This window comes from Diadema setosum, chromosome 7, assembly GCF_964275005.1.
Source record: "Diadema setosum chromosome 7, eeDiaSeto1, whole genome shotgun sequence".
Taxonomy (NCBI): Eukaryota; Metazoa; Echinodermata; class Echinoidea; order Diadematoida; family Diadematidae; genus Diadema; species Diadema setosum.
The window spans coordinates 25,950,086-25,971,401 of record NC_092691.1 but is presented as its reverse complement, the minus strand read 5'-3'; the positions used below and the strand labels follow the sequence as shown (position 1 = coordinate 25,971,401).

Sequence of the window (21,316 nt, the reverse complement as noted above, 5' to 3'; positions counted from 1 at the left end):
TTATTACAAAAAAAGATAAAAAAATCACGGCGAGATTGCGTCCGGATAATAGAGAGATCCGGATAAAGGGAGGCCAGATAATAGAGGTTCAACTGTACCTGTATACATTCATCAAGACTAGGTTTCAGCAATTTTGACGGCAGAGTTTGTTGTGGTAAACTTGTAATGGGAATGGATATGTGTGGATGTAAACAAATTTTATCAACCTTTCTTACAAAATGTGATTGCCTCTTTTAAATAAACCAGTACATAAAGAAGGTCCAAGATTGTGTTATTTGATCATTTCGTCGATGAAATGTTCATTTTGTTACGAAATGTTGTCATTTCGTCAACGAAACAAATTATTTCATTGCAACTGATTGACAAACTGCCCTACATTGACGTAAATTGTCAATTAGTTGCAATGAAAACATCTCAACGAAAGAATTTCAAGAATTTGAAGGACTGATTTCGTAACAAAATAGGCCATGTGACACTTGGCGCGCCATAAAAAACTATGGCCTTTGTCCATGGTTTAAACCATGGACAAGATTGTACCACCTTCGTGAATTCGGGCCCATGAGTCTATGTTGTATCAGGAAATGTGTATCACTGCACTTACATCTTGTCCAGCATAAGCAGACAAAATAATGTGCCTTGGTAATTCTTCTGCAGGTTTGTCACATGAAAGCATTGTTCTTGTTTATCCAATTTCTGATTAAATGGTGGCAACTGTTTATGTGGAATCAGCAAATATAAAAAGATTTGTGAAACACTCCACAGAAATTCACGGAAAAATAGACAATTCAGTTATGTCCGGTATCCTTGAAGTTTTGGTTTAATACACTGTCATCTCTAGAAAACTCTGCAATGATTCAAGATGTCACAATAGTAGAAATAAATAAAGAAAATAGAAAAGGAATTACACAAAACTTCATTCTTTCATTTTGTAGAAGGTACACATTCTTGTGACCTATGTCTGACAATGTTAGAACAAATACACTTCTCTATGTCTCTGGAGAAGTTGGATCAAGTGCTCTTTTAATTTCCAAGAATTGTTGTCTTTGTACTTTTGGTGAAATGTCGATTCAGATTGATTTTTTTTTTTTTTTTTTTTTTTTTTTGGGGGGGGGGGTGTTTGTTTGTTTGTTTTTTGTTTGTTTTCTTCTTTTTTTGGGGGGGGGGGATTCTTTTGTTGAAGGGGAGGAGGGGGAGGAGGACGGGGATCTGGCATTTATGTATGACAGCATTACATACCACACATCTGTCCTCAAAAATGCACAGTACCAAAGCCCAGAAAATGAGGACAGTTTAGGTATTCACATGTCATAAAAGTCAGATACACCAAACTATTGAAACATTCTCTGCATGATAATGATACTGGACTTGCGAATACAGCCATCTCCAATCTCATTATTAAACTTCTCTGTTAACTTTGGAAAGTTGCTTCTGAATGTGATGTGTCCCTTGAATGTCAGGTACATGTACTACGGCTACCTCTTAGATTCATGGTGTGATAAAAATACAGAGCTCCACCAATTTGTGTTTTCCTTTTCTTTGCTTTATTAGTTTTCAAAAAGAACATAGCATAATGGCTTCATATTGTATTTTCATGTTCTTTCCCCATAATATTTCATATTCCATAAGTCCAATAATTCCAGCAACTATTCCATAAGTACAAACCAACTAGATTTCTTCGTTCATCCACTGCTCATACCCGTCAAGTTACCCGTACTCGTCATTCATGGGGCAACAGAGCTTTCACCCAGTCTGGCTCTTCTCACTGCCTTTGAAACTGAGAATGGAGACCTCATTCCCTCTGTCCAAGAGGGAACTCAAAGCCTTTTTGTTTCAGTAACTGTGTGCTTTCTCTCAATTGTGGTCTTTTCCTGAATGAAGCAATGTGGGAGGAGGTCTTACCTTTCTGCTACAGTAGTGCCACTGTGTGACAGACATGGCGCATTACAAGACTCCATTATTATTACTTTTATTGTTATTATCATATTTTATACAATACAGTGCACTCCCGTTATAACGAACACGGTTATAACGAAATTTCGTTATAACGAAGTAAATCTTCTGGTCCCAAAATTATCACCATTAAAGTCTATGGTAAAAAATTCGCTTATAACGAACACGGTTATAGCGAAATTTCCGTTATAACGAAGTCTTTTCCGAGCGCCACAGACAAAGAAAAACAAAAGAAATGTGCTCCGTTATAACGAAATGCGAATTGCTTTCGAAAATTCGTAGCGGAACAAGCATTTATAGCTTCTCTGCATGGGTGAACGCTTCACACCACTGTGTGTTCGCTCTTTGTGTCACGCACAGTTTCTGAGGAGAACTTGCATTTTTTATTGTGATACAATTATCCCATCACATTTCACATAGCTTTCCAGTGTATGATGTAAAGTATTCAGCAAACAGAATATATGTGGTTTTCTTGTTTTCGTTATATATTGTATTTGTTCGGTTATAACGAAATTTCGTTATAACGAAAGAAAACTGCCAGTCCCGAGCATTTCGTTATAACGGGAGTGCACTGTACAAGGTATACATTAAATTGTAGGCCTATACACTATAATGTACTGCTCCTTTCAGTACATTTCTAATTAATTATAATTAATAATAATAATCCTGTAACATCATAGTTTCATCATAAAATTCTTCTGGCCTTCGTAATCTTTCTTCTAGGATTCTTTATGATGCAAGCATATCACACTGGTACATTGTAGGACTGATAAAAGATGTACATACATTGACATAACATCAGTCACAATCAAATGTTCACAATGAACTCCGTATCTTTCCCCACACAGGTGGAACGTACTTCACACTTTCAGATATTGGTGACAAACTACAGGTTTCCTCCAATTCTTCTCTCTTCCGTAACGGAATATTCTCACCAGATGCAGTATGTTTGTCTGTTGAGCAGCAGACCTTGGCAAACAAAGTAATGAGGAGTACCTGCGGGGGAATGGTATCACAAATGTGACCACCTATCCTCCAGAACCTTCCTGCGCTTCATCCCTGGGAATGGAGAGCATCTGACCATTGCACTGAATGGACTTCATCTCATCCGATTCCTGCAGTGTGCGTGAAATGCCTCCGTTCACGTTCTGTCAAGGGAATGATTGACACTCTTATACTTCAGTGCCAGCGTTCCTCACAGTCATCAGTAGTCCTCTATGCTGACACATTTTTCCACAAGTTTCCTGAGATTTGGATTCTCCATGGCAGCTGCAATTCTTTCCTTGTCATTTATCTGCTTGTTAACTGGAAGAAAAAGGGAAAAATGGAAGTATGTTTCAGGCAACATTTGAGGAATTGATAGTTTACTAGTATCTTCAGCCAATGATTAGCGGTCTTTGATCCCTTCACCTTTATTTTTTTTTCTCTGTAAGTTACAAAAAATAAGTACAAGAAGTTATTGCAAATTGGTGATACAAAACTGCAATATATCTGAAGTCCCACATGTACATCTTTTTATGATTTTATTAAACCACGGAGGAAAATAAAAACTGTGTATAGACAAAATTGTTTTTCTATCCTTTGCATCCTATTACAGCAGACCATCTCTCATCAACTTATACTATACAGCTTATATCGTCGCTGAATCCACGAACCGGCACACGCGCACCGCCGGTGCGCGAAGTACATTTCGAGTAAATCGCATTTAAAGATTTCTGTTTTTTCAAACTATTAGTAAGATATGTTAATGGAATTGATTTTCAATAAATTTCATTGTGACGTAGGAGAAGAATCTGCTCTTTCTTGCTATACATAAAAATCCTCCCAGTGATGTAAAATATGCACACAGTAAGGCTATAAAGTTGTGTGTCGTTTTGTGAAAACTCCAGACTAGGTCCAAAAAAATCCACGAACCGGCACACAGCACTTAGTGTCGCACATCATGTTCAGGATTCTCCGCAAAATAAATCCACGAACCGGCACACAGTCCTTAGTGTCGCACATGGCGTTCAGGATTCTCCGCAAAATAAATCCACGAACCGGCACACTGCTCTTGTGTCGCACATAGCGTTCAGGATTCAGGATTAGTTACAGCTCGTTATTCCGAAGGTTCATTAATTCGAAAATGAAATAAGGTTCGTTATTCCGAAGGTTCGTTATTCCGAAAATGAAACAAAACTCGTTATTCCGAAGGTTCGTTACCGACCCTATACCCTATCATTTCGGATTAAAACCTTCGGAATAACGAACCCTATTTCATTTTCGGATAAACGAGCCTTCGGAATAGCGAACCCTATTTCATTTTTGGATTAACGAACCTTCGGAATAATGCCCCAAATGTTCGGATTATCGAACCCTATTTCATTTTCGGATTAACAAACGTCTAGGTATACTGTGTGTTTCGGGTTAACGAACCTTCGGAATAAGGAACCTTCGGAATAACGAACAGCACCCAATAAATTCACGGAACGGCACATGGCTTTCAAATTTATTTCTGGTTAAGGTTATTTCACTAAGAAAAGTTTAAATTACAGTTAGCTCTTCTAGTAATCGTATAGCACTGCGCTCTTGGTATTGTAAATCTAATATCTGTGGATAAAAGTATTGTAGATTAGTTGTTCTTATTTAGATCATGGAGCTTCATGTTTAGATCTTTACTTCTTTTTTGCATTTTTCATTGCGTATTCTCAATATTCATTTAAACAGAAAGGCAGCCTTTTATATTTTGTTTTTCATGCACTTCCTTGTTTACGAAAATGAACAAATTCCCGACTCATTTTAGATAGGTATGCAGACGTACATTAATACCAAATAAGAATTCACACAAATTTCTCGTACTCCCCTCCTCTCTCCATCACTCCTTCTCTCTCAATCTTCATCATCTTCATCATCATCCTCTACACTAAGTCTTGTCTTCTTCGAGAAATAATGACATTTTCAAACACTCTGAAGTCCTGTATTATATTCAATCATTCATTAAAGGAAGAAATACACATTCCTTTTTAACAAATGAAATTTATTTTTATTAGATTATATTCAACATTTAATTCGGGCAGAACTGAAAAAAAAAAAGAAATCTAGGAAAAATAATTGTTTGAATATATATTCATTACTATAATTATATTGTATTGTTTCCAAGTATCATACGTTGTACATTTCATTAAACGGATTTCCACATTTCATTTTCAGCCAAATTCAAAATGCATTACTATATATGGTATTTTGTAACAACAAATATAATAAGCAAAACTGCTGTTAAATAAGAAGCTGTTGAAATGAGATTTCATATTACCTCCAGGATAGACAGTAGTTCGTTCAATCATAATTTAAAGTAACTATATTTCCCGTAATGAAAGAAATCTTAACGTTATTGACATATATGTTGTAATGAACAAGACAATTTCGAGGAACCCATATCACAATGATATAGAAATACATTACATTGTACCTTTACACAATATTCCTTTACCTTCATAGAATAAAATATTGCTTAGTATTTCTTATATCCATTTCTGACCAAAAAATGAAGGAATCTTTTTTTCTTATCATCAAACTAAATACTAGTCATCTCTACTTCTTCGGAACCAATTATAAAATTTATTGTTCTCGCAGCTTTCAGCTCTCTGGCAGAAAGAAATTTCATGTTCATTCCAAATCGGCATAATATCAATCTCGTTTCTTACTCCAAAATCAGTTACTGGATATTCCCTATACACGAATTAATGATAAGTTTTACTTCTTAAACTTTACTGTTGTTTAAGTATGATCTATTTTAAGTGGAGAAATAAAGTCCAACCTCTTCAAAGCAAACATTTCTTCAAACAGTAGAAAGATATTGTTAAACACTTTACAGAGTTATCTACACAAGTAATGTTCTATTAAAAAGATTTCATAGAGATGAATTTCTACCTGATATTCTTACTATAGATTTACGTGGAAATTATCAGTTTTGATATCTCTTCGAATATCACACTTTCCACATTCAGATTCGTGAACGCAATCAAATTTTTCATGTTTTTATATTTCTGTGGTTCTTTACGTCACAAATATTTCTGTATACATGTATAATGTTCTGCACATATTTCTGTAAATAATATTGACACCATGAAACAAGGTGACTGTTTTTTTTTTTTTTTCTGGCACAGTACCTGTTTACAAGTAGACTGTTAACATATCAGACCTACATTTCTTCATTTTTTCTTTGAAAAATGAAATCTACAACAATATTCAATATAAAAAGACACAGATAATGATGGCCATGCTATAAGTCCTCATGTGGACACAGACTGCAAGAATATGGCTGTGTACTGCAGTACACGTATCATCCAATAAAACACTTTCTGTCAGAGTTTATTATTCATTCTCGAGTTGCAGACAGAGAGAGCAAGCAGAGGAAATGTAAGCATCCAATTGCCTATAACCCTCTTGCAGTCTCCTAATACCTTTCTAACTCGCACAACTTGACTTGAAGCTTGGTCCTGACTTTAGTTTATGTCTGCTGTGGGTGTCCCAGGTGCTGGGGTAGGCATGATTAAAAAATACTGGGAATCGTTAACGGGGTTGGCCTAATGGCGGCCTGGCTAAAGGAGACAAAATGAATAGTATGATAGGTGAGCTGCTTCATAAACAAAGTAAAAGAAAATACATTTTATATGGATTTTGATACTTATATAGTTTTTGCTTTGAAAAGCACTGTTAAGCCAAAGAGAATGGAAGCATATTACAGTGGAAATTGAGGATGGCATCATTGTGACAAAGGTGTATGGAGAGACCCATGGACTGATGGTTATCACGAGTAATGCCAGTGAATATGGTGACAGTGTAAGATACAGTACATAGGATTAATGTCCCATAATGTCCCCTTGATTCTTTCACATACAATATTTGGAAAATTTGAGACTCCATTGATAAACACATAGCAGTACGTTCAGTTCATGGTTTCTTCATTTGACATGATGATTTCATCACTAATTAGTTTGTGGATTGTCAGTCAAACAGATACAGAGATAACAAGCTATCCCAAACTGTGCTGCAAAAGTAGTGTTCAAATTTAAAACGAAATATATATAAACATTAACACAAATTTCACTGGTTCTAAGAAGCTTGCACTGGCTTCATGTCAAAATTCATATTCAGTACAAAATGTTGATGTTAACTTTTGAATACAAACTATTTGAGAGAACTACTTTGAATAGGAGACACACCAGAGAGAACCCTTTGTTCAAAAGGCAGGGACTTATTTGTTATGCTGAATAAAAAAGCAACAATATACATATGTGCTTGTCATGTCTCTACCATATGGAAGAATCTGCCCCAGAATTTAAAATAATTTACAAATGTTAATCTAAGTCTGCCTTGGGAATGCCTTCATTACAGTCTAAACATGAAACAAGGTATTATTGTTATTGCAATTGTATGTTTTTGTGTAATCATTTTTATCCTTGAGCACATAGGGACATAATACAGAATGTTCTATGTGCTATATATAAGTACTGTTGATTATTATTATTACTTTTATTATCATTTATATCATTATTATTCATGTCATCATTATTATCATCACTATTACTATCATCATTATTATTATTAGTAGTAGTAGTAGTAGTATCATTATTACTATTGTTATCATTATTATTATTATTATTAAAATGATGTCATATTTTATAATCCCATTACCCCCCCCCCCCCCCAATTTCTGCACACACACAACCCAAAGTCATTAAATAGGACATTAAGCAGAATATCGAGATAATGTTCTGCCAGAACCTGACTGCCCATTCATCACGCACACACATTTGTGAAAAGTTCGCTGAGTGCTGTCTGGAGCAACTTTGTGATTGTAGTGAAATATTGCTATGCTCTCCTTCCATAATGATCCCTGGCTTGCACTTTGGTGCAGATGTTCAGCTCAGCCACCCTAGTCATTTGAAGCTGTTCCGGGTTTCTCTTTGCTTTCTCCATTTTGACATATCCAGTAGACAGTTGTCATCAGATTCTCTCCCTATATGCAAAGATGAACAATTGTTTTTCACGACAATGTTACTTCTATATTGCAGAGGGGAATGATGACATTTGAGACAACAGTCATAACATACTACTTAATCAATTTTCCACATCTGTAAAACTATATTGATTTGCCTGAGAAAATAATCATATAATGTTCCTTTCATATCAACACTTTGGTAATGTTTTGCTCAAGAGTGCTAATGCAATTCTGTTGAATTATACGTTTTAATCAATGTGATAACGTACATAACAAGACTATACTAGGATAACTCCTAATTGTCCATTGACACTGGATTTTCTGAGTAATATCTATGACAAAATAAAACCCAATACTACATGAATAGGTGTTGCACTGATTGCTGTTTATATCTTGCTCACCTTTAGCTCAGTGCACAATGTAACCTTTGAGTGCAGTAAGGAGAGGATGCTAAGCCAGACGAAATGGTGAATGAACACATTGTTGACTAGAATCAGGAGCAGAACTGAAGTAAAGAATAAGACAAAGAATAAAGAAAGCAGAACATCACAAGTGAAAATCGGTGATATAGTTAACCCCATGAAAAGTCTCAGACTCTTACAACATTTGACTTCTGAGTGTACAAAGCAAAAAAAAAACAACAACAACAACAACAACATTAATATTAGTGAAGCTTTAAATGTATATTGAGACCTTTCATTTTCATTGTCTTTGCCAAGTATTTGTCATACTGTATGTGCCATTGACTTTTGCAAAGCTGATGGTATCTCATATCAGTACAGAGAGCTGCTCATTCCCCATCTCCATTGTCCCTCCCCCCCCCCCCCAAAAAAAAAAAAAAAAAAAAAAAAAAAAAAAACACAGCAAACATTAAAAAACACACACACACACAACTACAGTTATAACAGTAATGAAAGATACATGACACTGAAGAAATGCATACCGGTACCATATCAAGATCAGATTGAGAGACAGCATTGCCTTTATACCAAAATGCAGCATGACTGCAGGTAATTAGATGTCAAAATGTCGGATTCCATGTTATGTCAGTGTTTCACGTCCATCAAAACTACAAATACAGTTGTAATTAAAAAAAAAAAAAGTAAGATACACGATCAATTCAGTACGGTATGTGGAAAGTTAAATTATTAGTCATATGCCTGCACTGTGTACTAGTATTACACACTGGTCTGTCTAAATCCTTGTCAGATAGTAATGTAACTTACTGTTCTTGTTCAAGCTTGTGATGATGGTAGAAATCTACAGGAATGCGGTTTGGAGTACAATTGTGTAAAGTAGCCCATCATCGAAGAACATCACTCATTTCAGTCCAGTCTGCAAGTTGTTGCGTTGTCCACACAAATGCCTCAATATCTGTTTGGAATGGAAGATGAATGAAAGATGTCAGTTACATGAAAATCCATCACTACTTACAATTCTGTAATATCATCAATACGAGCCACAAATTTCCAAAACATCACACTGCCCCCTTCCCCACCTCTTTTTCAGGTCTACATTATATGGCGTATTAGAATCTGAAGTTTGAGAACATCACTCTGGTCTAATTTTACAATTCATGCCTCCCCCCCCCCCCCCAAAAAAAAACAAAACAAAACAAAACAAAACAAAACAAAAAAAACACACACTGTGTTTCAAAGAACCATAGATTGTAGAAAATCATAACAAGCAAATATCACAAACTAAGGCAAAATTACTTGTCAGGTACATGTTTATAATGTTTACATTTAGGCCTATAGCATGATATAACAATTTATGAATTCAGGTGCTGAGCATTAACGTTGCATAACAAATACGTTTTTGCTTGTTGTCTATCCAAATCAAAATTGCTGGTATGATATTCACGACAACATTATCAAACCTTATTGTTGTTCGTAACGCCTCGCCCTCAATTTAGACAATTGTTATGTGGGAGGAGGACCTTCCTCATTTAGATTTTAGCATTTATAAGTAGCTTTAAATCATTTTTTCCCATTGAGACTTCAAGGGTAGTCAGCGAAATAACATCACAGTAACCTGGACAGGTAAAGGTATTCAAGATCACTATCAATAATTTAACACTGTAACACAGTTAACTATCTACATTAGATCTAGAAGAACTGTAGATAATTCCTGGAAGATTCAGAGTGAATAAGAGAGCTAATTTACCTGGGAAGAAGTAGGCCGTAGCATTACATACTTGAGCTCGTATTACAGGCAACAATAAAATTGTACAATATATTACCGTTTAGTGCGTTACAGATTCGATGCAAATGTGAGACGAGTTCATTTGACTCTAGTTCGAACCGCTTTCCCTATTCTTCACTTACACCGAATAATAGCTGTGGGACTGCAAACGTAGCGCACGAAGCTAGGACAGAGCCAAACTAAGTCATTGTGACCTGTTAGAGTACATATTTACACTCTTTGGATACTCTAATTCCTTATTCACAAATCTACATTCAATAAGGTGAAAATTCAAATAATTTAACTGTCAATACAGAGCGATATGTAACTTTACCGATTTCATCTGTCTGGTTTCCGCTGCTCTGGGCGCAGCCATTTTGGACGAGCGCGTACGAGGACGTTTGACAGATAAGTGATTTTTTATGACATCCGGCGTGTAAGCACGCGATAGTGCCACTTCGTGAAAATCCAGACCGACCAATCGGAGTTTTCACGAAGTGGCACAGTCGTTATTATTACGTAATTACTCGAGATTGAGGTTCAAAAATTTGTCAGGTTGTAGAACTCGGTATATACTATCATAATATGCAAAAATCTCAAAATCGAAAATTTACTCGATTTTGGCCGGTTGTGCCGGTTCGTGGATTCAGCGACGATATAACAGGTCTATTCCATAAGTATGCTACGATGCCAGTCTATTTGGAGATGAAGGCCTCCATCTATATGTTCTTCAAACTAGGTGGAGCCCATTCATTACATTGTTGGAGTCCCTACATTCACATCTCCCCTGGATGGGTCTATACTTACTGTCGTCTTCTGTTGCATGCGTTCCTTTCTTCACCAAGATATCAATCTGTGTATGGTCACAGCAGAAACACAGGAACATGACATGAGCAGCTCCAGAGCAATACAAATGTAAAAGTGACAAGGTTGCACGCATCCAATCAAATACAGTGCAATACCAAAAGAACTTTCCACTTAGTTTAGCTGTATGTAAGTGTGTCATACATGTAATTCAAATAATGCACACATTGTACAAGGACCTCAATTACTTGAAAAATACAATTTTCGCTATTCTCAGCTTACAAGTTAATTAATCAGGTTGAACAGTGAGTCATCCACTGAGCATTCAATCAAAAACAATGGCTAGAAATTAAAATCATCATTTGACTATGAAGAAAACCTAATGATAAGATTAGAGTGATACAGTCTACCACATTTTATAGTTTTGAACATCTGTATGGAGGTAGAGGAAACTAGAAATAAACAATCATCCACTTTGTGTGTCACAATAAGCAAAATATGGCTGCATTTTGGAATTTCAGTCAAATGTCTTTCCCATGCTAATTTTGTTCACTTACAGTTCCTTCTCAGATAATTATTTTAATATCTCTCAATATCTCAACTTACTAATCTGAATAAGCTCACATACAAACTGTAATTTATTGAGTGCAATACAATGCACAACAATACCACACAAACAAAACAAATACACACACAATCCTAGCAAAGAATATCTAGGAGTATCACATAAGCGAGATAATGAAATCAAGTCAAACAAATTTTATGTTGTCCATGCACTGCCTTATCACATCTTCCTCTTGGTGTGTTTAACTTCCAAAGACATATACATACCTTATGTTTGTTTGGAAGACTTCTGTCTAGCCTGACACGTAGGCACAGCCCTGCAAAGATGAAGCAATGCAGGAATTTCACAGGGGAATTGAAATTAATCCTATGTATAGTGTACTTCAATTCTTCTTTAGCTGTTTGTTTTAGTAACATGATGATGACAACTCAGGCTTGGTCTACTGAAATTCAATATTCAAGTCTAAAGTTAATCTAGTGTCCAGAAACAGATATTAAAATGAATACAACTTCATTAATGTTTGTTAGAGGGGCTTGAGTAGTTTAGTAGTTTTATTTGTTTGGGGAATTTTTGGCAATTGCTTGGTTGGTTTTATATTTGTTTTTATGTTACACACAGAAAAGATCTAGAATCATGTGCTGACCAAACCAAAGAAGGAAATAGAATGATGGATGATACATGACAGGGCAAAGTAACAAACAAGTTGGAAAAAGAAGAGCAAATAATAAAGGTCACTACACTCAAGTCACCTTGTCAAGGTTTGTGTTTATGGTCAAACAAACAAACTTGGTCCTTGATGGGACATTCAATTTACCTATCAATGTCGCCAGGGAGCAGTGCGGTACAGTTGGGGTGAACTCGATATTGATCATGTGACCCTGCTCTTCTGTCTCAAGGGCAGAAACTATGACGCCATCTTCGTAGACTACTTCCAGCTCTTCCAGAGAGTTTGGTTTTTCAGGATCTCTGATGTCTCGAATCAAATCTTTGGAAACAAAAGGGAGTATTTTCTCACTAAAAGCACCCAGTTTATAATAACGAAAAGTAACAACAATGCCTTAGGCAATACTATTTCAACATTCTAATTGAGTAAAAAAAAAAAAAAAATTGCAAATATGTATACATAGCCATTCTACAAATATGAATTCCCTATCCATTTGTTGGCAGCAGCAGAGTAACACAATGTCAGGTAGATTTCATGTCATTTGGTTTTCTGACAACTTCAATTAGCAGAAGGCAAAAAAAAAAAGGGGGGACTGCAAAAGAGAATCAAAACACTGGTATCACTTCATTTCTAATGCACGTTTGCCACCTAAATATGCTCAAAGCGCTTTCCTCTGGAAAAAGAAAAAAGAAAAAATATATATATAAATATATGTAAACTGTCAGAGTATCAGAAAATTACTATAACCCTGTCATTACATTGGTAAGACATTCTATCATATTTTTAAAACGTGTGATTTCTTGGAGGAAACTTTTCAATCATAGAGTACTCATGAAAAGATTTTGAGATATGCCGTATCAGGGTGCAGTATTTTATTTCACTCATACTATATATCAATATGAATGTCAGCCTAGTGTACCAACCTGCATGAGTGGTAATGAATCAACTTGATCCTTCACCACTCATCCTCTGACCAATAAAAATGTGTGTATACCTAGTACATAATCAAGACAGTTCACTCTATATACAGTGTATATATATATATATATATATATATATATATATATATAAATATACATTGTATTCCTCTTTTTTTCAGTAGAGTGAAAAAAATACCACGTACATCATTGGAGAAGATGTAATTTCTTACAAGAGAAATTACTTTCTTTTATCATTTCATTTCTTCATAATCCTGTACATCAAGAATCATGATGAGAGATTGGTGAGAGATAGATTGATTGATGAGAGATAGATAATGTTACACAATCTAGTTGATTGTAGTCTGGGAGATAGCCCATTAACAGGTTGTGCATAAATTATTTGGTCCTGCATAATCTATAGATATTGCTTGTGGGTCAAGGTGTGTCTGCTTTTGTTTTCCCAAACCTGTCTGTAAACTGGTAAGCATCACAAGCAACAGATACATGTGATGTTCCAAGTGAACAGATCAACTTGACTGAAAATACTTCCTCACAATGAAAGTGGAATTGAAGCACTGGCACTAATGAAGTTGCACACTCCCTAACAATACAGTATTATCTCATTCTATATATTGTCCTGCACGTATGCACTGAGCTGCATCCTAGGAGTAGGGTCAGGGTTAGGGTACGTTATGGCACGATTAAAGCCTAAGGATGCAGCATTAGCGCTGAAGCACTCACCATACACTGCCCCTGCCATTTCGTCCAGTTCTTCCTGTGTGGTCCAGTCGGGGCAGGGTGACTTGGCAGGTGCCACACTGTTTGGCACACTTTTCGTTTCATCCATTTGAACCGTCCCCGGCACACCAGGTCCATTCCCCTCTTCTTTGACTGCAGTTTCACCAAGACGTCCTTGAAGGAACATCTTTGCCACATACAGGGTGGTCAAGAGAGTCATCAGCATTGGGTTAGGCTGTTTTTGATGACCTCTGCAGTGATGAGAAACCAGCAGGTAAGAACTTTGATTTTCTTGAAGAATCTTGTCAGGCAAGTAAAATAATCAGTAATCTAAATAGAATCTAACGAGTTAGAGTGAACCGAGATATGAAATGGCAAAATCCGGAAGTTTCTCATCTTGACGTTGGGATAAATCCTAGGAGGAGGAGCATGCTGTGCAGGGCCGGCAGAACCAGAGGGGGCAGGTGGTGGGAGGCTCAGCCCCCCCCCCCCCCCCACTTTTTTTTTTTTTTTTTTACCCCAGAAGTGACACTAGAAAAAGAAAAAATAGAATGAAACCTTTGAGCATAGTAAGGCATTTGCTTTTGCACTGTAGACAAAAGGTCTATACCTCTTTTTTTCTTCTTCTTCTTATTCTTCTTCTTCTTGTGCTTGTCAGCTGAAGAAACTTGGAAGTGGAATGAGAAAGATGAGCTGAAGGGGGGGGGGCCTAACTGCGACCAGCAAGAACGTAAAGCATACCAATTTCGTCTTTATTTAGCAAGCATTTTCGCTACTTTCACTCTCAAATTCTATGCAAAATTACAAAGTTTATTTAACTGTTAGAGGGGAAAGTGTTAAGGGTTAAACATAAAATGAGTGAAATCTACAGTACAAAATGTGGCATATATCAGGGAGGTGGGTCCCACCTCCCTGCATATATGTAGATATAAACATAATTTACTTCTCCTGGAAGTTGAATTAAATTTAACGTTAAATCTAAGTCGGCATTTTAAATTTCGTAGGGCCTACTGGCAGGCAACGCATAATCACACGTGTGGGACTTGACGCAACGTTACAGTACCACACGTTTAATTATGGCTGCTTCCTTCACTGTAATTACACGTAGCCTTGAGAAATTATAAATACACAACTGCATTATACAGCTCTGAATATGAATATACAGGTTGAAAAAACAACAACAACACAGAATCAAAGATGTTTCATATTACCATCACGAAGCAGAAGAATCACATACTCGTAGGTCCTACTGATGTTTACTACACCACTCACTTCCTGCACGCACGCCTAAAACGTAACGGTACCAGTACGTACACGCACGTCGATCTTTGGTGCTGGTACCAACCGTACGTGCTAGTCTTGTGGCTGCTCGAGCGCTCTCTTTCTGCTGGTGACTTTAGCGCCATCTATCGCCGACGCGTCTCGTAAATATGGGACCACTGTGCGTGCGACAGCCGGCGGCAGCGTACTGATACGCCGTTGATGGTCAGGGAATTTCGAAAAAAAAGTTTGCATTTAACATGTTATTTTCTTGCCCCCGGTATCAGATCGTCACGGATATTTTTGGTTACACAAATCGAAGAAGGGAGAAGGGAGGGGAGGCTGTTTTGAAGGAAAAAAGCTAATAATGCAAATTGTTATTATTGCTATTCTCCTGTACACAACAATGAAGGGACCTGTTCCTCGAAAAAAAAAAAAAAAGTCAAGTTTTACTGAAACTTTTTAACTTTCTCATGTCCGTAAAAAAAAGCATAAGCCATTCTCTTTGTTTTATCTTATTATTTCTGTTGAAGAAAAAAAAATCATTTCATCCACAACGATGGTCTAAATATTCCTCTCTGGCAACGGCATGACAAGTAACTTGGGACTGAAGTAATGTGTACATTGACAAGGCGGGAGTTGCCGGATGTTTCTTTGATATGCAAATCTGCTTTCGCTTCTATTGATGCACAAAAGAGATTCAGACTAAAAGATATATTATGTTTAATACTAGGCCTATATCTAAAAGGTTTGTACTCCGTTCTTTACAGTCCTTATCAAGACTTTTGAGCTACGGCGGGGGCCTATGAAATTGAAATTGAAATTGAAATAGTTTAGAAAGAGGTATTAGGCCCTGATACAATTTCATTTTATCATCTTCATCCACCTCTGGGACTCGACTGTATCGCCAAGCGAGGTTTTATCCATTATTTTTATGCCGCTGATAATAGTTATGAGCAGTATCTTGTACCCAGGGTTTGCAAAACGAGGTGTCTTTTGTTGCTTCTTTTAGGCATTACCATTCTAATACTACCAGTACCATCCGCGTCTGGTATGAAAAGGTACTGACATTCTCCTTCTTTTCCTTCTTCTTCTTCTTTCTTCTTCTTTTTCCTTCCTTTGTTTTGTTTTGTTTTGTTCTATTTTGTTTTTAGGGGGGGGGGGGGGGGGAGTCGTGCACAGGTCCATATTGCCCTGTGACGGGTCAGAATCTTGACTCCTTAAGTCAAACCGCAAAGTTACTACAAGCTGCAGCTGCAGCACCGCGGCAAAGCGTTTGCGACCGCAAATCAAGATCATGCTAGACAGTGCGCCAGCTTGTCACGAAATGGCGTTCAAGTGCACGTTATCGCTTGCAGCCGCCGCCGAGCTTTCTCACTCTCTCTCTCCTACATCATCGACTGCAGCGGCAAATAGAAGATTGAAGGATTGAGAAGCTTTTCTGAAAACTAGTACGCTTATCATATCTTCTGATTATTACAGTTTTTATCTTTGTCAACATCGTGTGTCATGTTCCATTATGTTTATACGTATAATGTAGAATTTTAATGTGCTAATATATGTTTTCATATTTCTAAATATTTTACATTTCTGAGTTGGTTGATTACATTTCCTTTTGATCTAATTTAATTTCATCTTATCTTATTTTTGCAATCTGTACAATTTTAAGGGCCTTATTCGTTTGTTGCTACTATTCCAAGAAGACTTATGATGATCTTCTATGCATGGTAGATTATATAATGTATGTAGGCCTATTATGTGTGTGTGTGTGCGCGCGCGCGTGTGTGTGTATGGTGTGTGTATGCGTGTATACAGGTAATGACATAATAATCATTATGACGGGTATTATGATATCATGATATCATCATACAATATTATATCACATTGTATAATACTATGATATACAAAAACTTTGCCTCGAGAGTTTCTGGTTAAAACTATGGGTAGAGATGACTCCTAATTAGAGGCACCGAGGCCCACATATAGTATTAGCCAGAAACTCGAAATTAGACAGAATACTGTATATTTCGTTTATATTCATATTTGGATTGATAATTAAAACAAAAGAAGGGAGAAATGAGTCGAAAGGTCCTGTGATGGATGCCATGTTGTGGAGGGATCCTTATGACCGTACTAAGCAGGGCGTGAGATGTCAGACACGAAGCAGCGCGCGGTGTCTCACGTTCTTTGCGATGTCATTTCACAGATAGTAATCATGGAGTGTCAAACATGGCAACATTATAAAATAACCGAAAATAAGCATAATCTCGTGAAGCTCTTTCCGCGAATGACTGAGGTAATTCTTTTTCTAAAAAATTATATTATGTTATGTTATATCATATTATTTTATATATTATTATATTTTATTATACTATACTATATTATATTATATTATATTATATTATATTATATTATATTATATTATATTATATTATATTATATTATATTATATTATATTATATTATATTATATTATATTATATCATATCATATTATATTATATTATATCATATTATATTATATTATATTATATTATATTATATTATATTATATTATATCATATCATATTATATTATATTATATCATATCATATTATATTATATTATATTATATTATATTATATCACATTATATCATATTTTATTTTGGATCATAAACATATAATCCTCTATTTATTGGTCGAAAGACCTTCATGTGGTTATAGGTTCTATATTTCAGCTATGTCAGAATATTGACATGCTTGACACTCCATGCGTACGCCTACTACTAGTATTTGCAAAATAACGTCACTTTTTATAACATTTTACTCAAAAAAAATGTACTACTAGTACATCTATTGTGAAATCATGTCCTAAGAAAATTGTTACATCACAAACCAATTCTGACATCGCGCGCTGCTTCGTACCGTCACTTTGTGAAATATTACAATCTTCTTGACAAAACAATTGTGACATCACAAAGCAATACTGACATCGCGCACTGCTTCGTACCGTACTGGACGTCGCTCTGTGAAATGTAACAATTTCCAACAAAACAATTGTGACATCACAAAGCAATTCTGTATTAATTGATAGCCAAAAGTTGGCGTTGCAAGCCTCCCTTCCCCCAACCATCAGTCCGGTTCCCCGCGGCCCCTGGCATTAGTGATATTAGTAGTGTAGTAGTAGTGTATAGTGGTAATAGTAGAAGTAGTAGTAGTAGTAGTAGTAGTAGTAGTAGTAGTAGTAGTAGTAGTAGTAGTAGTGGTAGTAGTAGTAGTAGTATAGTAGTAGTAGTAGTAGTAGTAGTAGTAGTAGTAGTAGTAGTAGTAGTAGTAGTAGTAGTAGTAGTAGTAGTAGTAGTAATCGTAGCATCCGGGCTATAGTAGTAGTAGTAGTAGCAGTATAGTAGTAGTAGTAGCAGTAGTATTAGTAGTGGTAATAGTAGTAGTAGTAGTAGTAGTAGTAGTAGTAGTAGTAGTAGTAGTAGTAGTAGTAGTAGTATAGTAGTAGTAGTAGTACAAATCTATTGGAGCACAAATTGATTCGTAAATTGTTGCCAGTCATCGCGATTAGTTCAAGCATGTGCTTGTGGCAATTAATTATGACGGTTATTTATGGAATGTGTGAGAGTATATATCGCTACAACCGAAAATGAAATGAGATGTTGCGATATTTTTGTATACATGTCCGGGTCACGGACCGTTCAAGTTTGGGCGTTTATCACTGGTATACGATCATTCGTAATTAGACTTCATTGTCCACAATGAGGCTCGTGTATGTTTGACCACCAGTTCAAAAAGCCGTAAGGTAACTACATGCCAGCAATGAATTGAGTTAATGGGAAGATTCAACCGAGGAGGTTTACCTCTTTGATTCAACCAAACGGGAGGAAGGTGGCAATTTCTCGAGAGGTATATGAAGAGGTATCCATAACAATATCGAAGCCGATTGGCCAAGAGTGTTGAATGTGGTAGGTGCCTAATGGCGGAACTTGTCACCAGTGTATAACGGTTAACTCTCGATACACGGCAGAACAACTTGATTGATGACTGCTTGACAATAATTTCAGCGGTACATGGTCCATCTTTCCTATAACAAATTGGTACATGAATGTGCGTGATCCGAGATGTCCGCTTTCTAAAGTCAAGTTTTGTCTTTAAAGCGCGTGCCGAACTGTTGTGCCAGTATTCTATCATCCTTGTTGAATCCGTGTAATTTTTGCCTCGTGGTTTCGACTAAATTAGAGAGCAAAAGTGGGCTATTTATTCATTATAGAATTGACTGTTCTTTAATTTTTCTTCATTTTCCCACCCTACCCCCACGAAATAAAGGATAAAAAAACAACAAAGGTTATTTATAGCACGAGCCTTTAAAGGGATGACATAGTTTTGGTTGAGATGGGGATTCAGGTTTTAACTTTTTGCGAGATGATAATATTCGAAAAGACTTTTATGAAATATTAAAAAGCATCCAATTCTCCGAGGAATTAAAACTTTACTAGACCTAGATGAAAATCGGTTTTGAAATGGCTTAGATATCCAAATACAAAGTTGTCCTAATAAAAGATGAGTCCCATGCACCTTTTATTAGGACAATTCTGTTTTACTTTGTGGATATCTCAGTCTTTTCAAAACTGATTTTTATCAAATAAAGTTTGAATACCTCTTAGAATTGTATGCTCTTTATACAAGTATTTCATATAAGTGGTTTATAATTATCTCTCAAAAATTGAAACTTGAATCCCCATCTCAACCAAAAACTACATCCCTTATTAAAGTGTTAAAGGAAAGGTATAGGTTTTGGTTGAGACGAGGATTCAGGTTTTAACTTTTTGCGAGATGATTAGAAAACACTTCGATTAAATATCAAAGAGCACATCATTTCAAGAGGATCGAAGACGAATTAAAAGTTTATTTGATGAAAATCGGTTTTGAAATGGCAGAGATATCCCAAAACAAAATGGTCCTCATAAAAGGGGAGTCCCATGCACTTTTATTAAGATCACTTTGTTTTAGGCCTACTGTGTTTTTGGATATCTCAGCCTTTTCAAAACTGATTTTCATTAAATAAACTTTTAATCCCTCTTCTGGTATACACTTTGATATTTTATCCAAGTTGTTTCAAATAATCTTGTAAAAAGTCAAAACCTGAAAACCCATCTCAGTCAAAACTATACTATCCCTTTAAGAAATGGAATCAAGGAGCGATTCATTCTTGAGAGGATCGTAATTGCTGATTTTTTTTTTTAAATGCTGTCTTTTCTTTGACAATTCTTCTTCTCTCCACATGACAGAGGTTAGGAAGGAAATGAAATAACACGTTTCCCCCCCCCCCCCCCACCTTACACATCACACCACACACATCACACCACACACTTTTTTGGCTCGTGTTAAAAAAAGAAAAACAAATAGAAAAAAAATCGGTCAAAATAACAACACTTATGACTTTCCGAAGGTTCCGTCTTTTTTTTTTTGTGTGTGTGTGTGTGTGTGTAATTCTCCCCATAAGGGGGGGGGGGTGCAACCATTGACCTTGACTCCCCTTCCCCGTCCCGCAGCCCCCTCACCCTGAAAAAACGTTCCTCGAGCTGCTAATTGTGAACTCCATCCCAAGTTTTAGGACGTTTAGGGTGTCTTACCATCAGTAACTGTTTCTTCTTTTGTGGGTCAAGACATTATTTTTCACTCAAATTTGAAGAAGTGAGTATACCAGTATGTGGAAACAGTCCTCCTTGGTACATTATACTTCCTATTTATGGCATTATAGGAGGGAAAACACACTCAAAATAGAAAGATTGTCTTGTTGCGATTCCACATCGAATGACCCTAGTTAAAATTGTCCACGTTCCACTATCGATTGGGATTAATACGGAGTTTGATTGCAACGAACCCGGGCTATCAACACCCATCGAAGTCTAATTGCTCCCCGCATATTTCGCACTTGTTCTTGGGCTGCAAGACACGTCACCGTGATCAATCATAATGTAAATACTATCAGGGAGGCTCGCAGATGGCTGGACAAGGGGACGGGAGCCGTGTCTGCCAATAACCCCTCCTCATCATCTATATTAAACATCTCATGAAGACATAGCGCAGTACTGCATGCTAAAGTCATAACACAGCTGATAACCACAACAACAACAACAACAACATCCGAATATTACAATAAACATCAACGACAACATGCCTTGACTACCACGGAACCTACCCCGCATGTATATATAAATACTCCCTCCATGCCTTACGTGCCAATGACACGTGTTGGAGTAA

General features: G+C 36.4%; 1 protein-coding gene across 1 annotated transcript; it reads right to left on the bottom strand.

Moving 5' to 3' along the window:
- Positions 1-1,114: 1,114 nt before the first annotated feature.
- LOC140230484 (cytosolic iron-sulfur assembly component 2A-like) lies at positions 1,115-15,037 on the bottom strand. Its single transcript, XM_072310639.1, has 6 exons — positions 15,020-15,037; positions 13,812-14,059; positions 12,301-12,471; positions 11,753-11,802; positions 10,925-10,970; positions 1,115-3,255 (listed from the first exon to the last, which is right to left on the bottom strand). The coding sequence occupies exons 2-6, from the start codon at positions 14,032-14,034 to the stop codon at positions 3,155-3,157; spliced, it is 591 nt and encodes a 196-aa protein (XP_072166740.1). The 5' UTR covers positions 14,035-14,059; positions 15,020-15,037; the 3' UTR covers positions 1,115-3,154.
- Between the last annotated feature and the right edge of the window lie 6,279 nt (positions 15,038-21,316).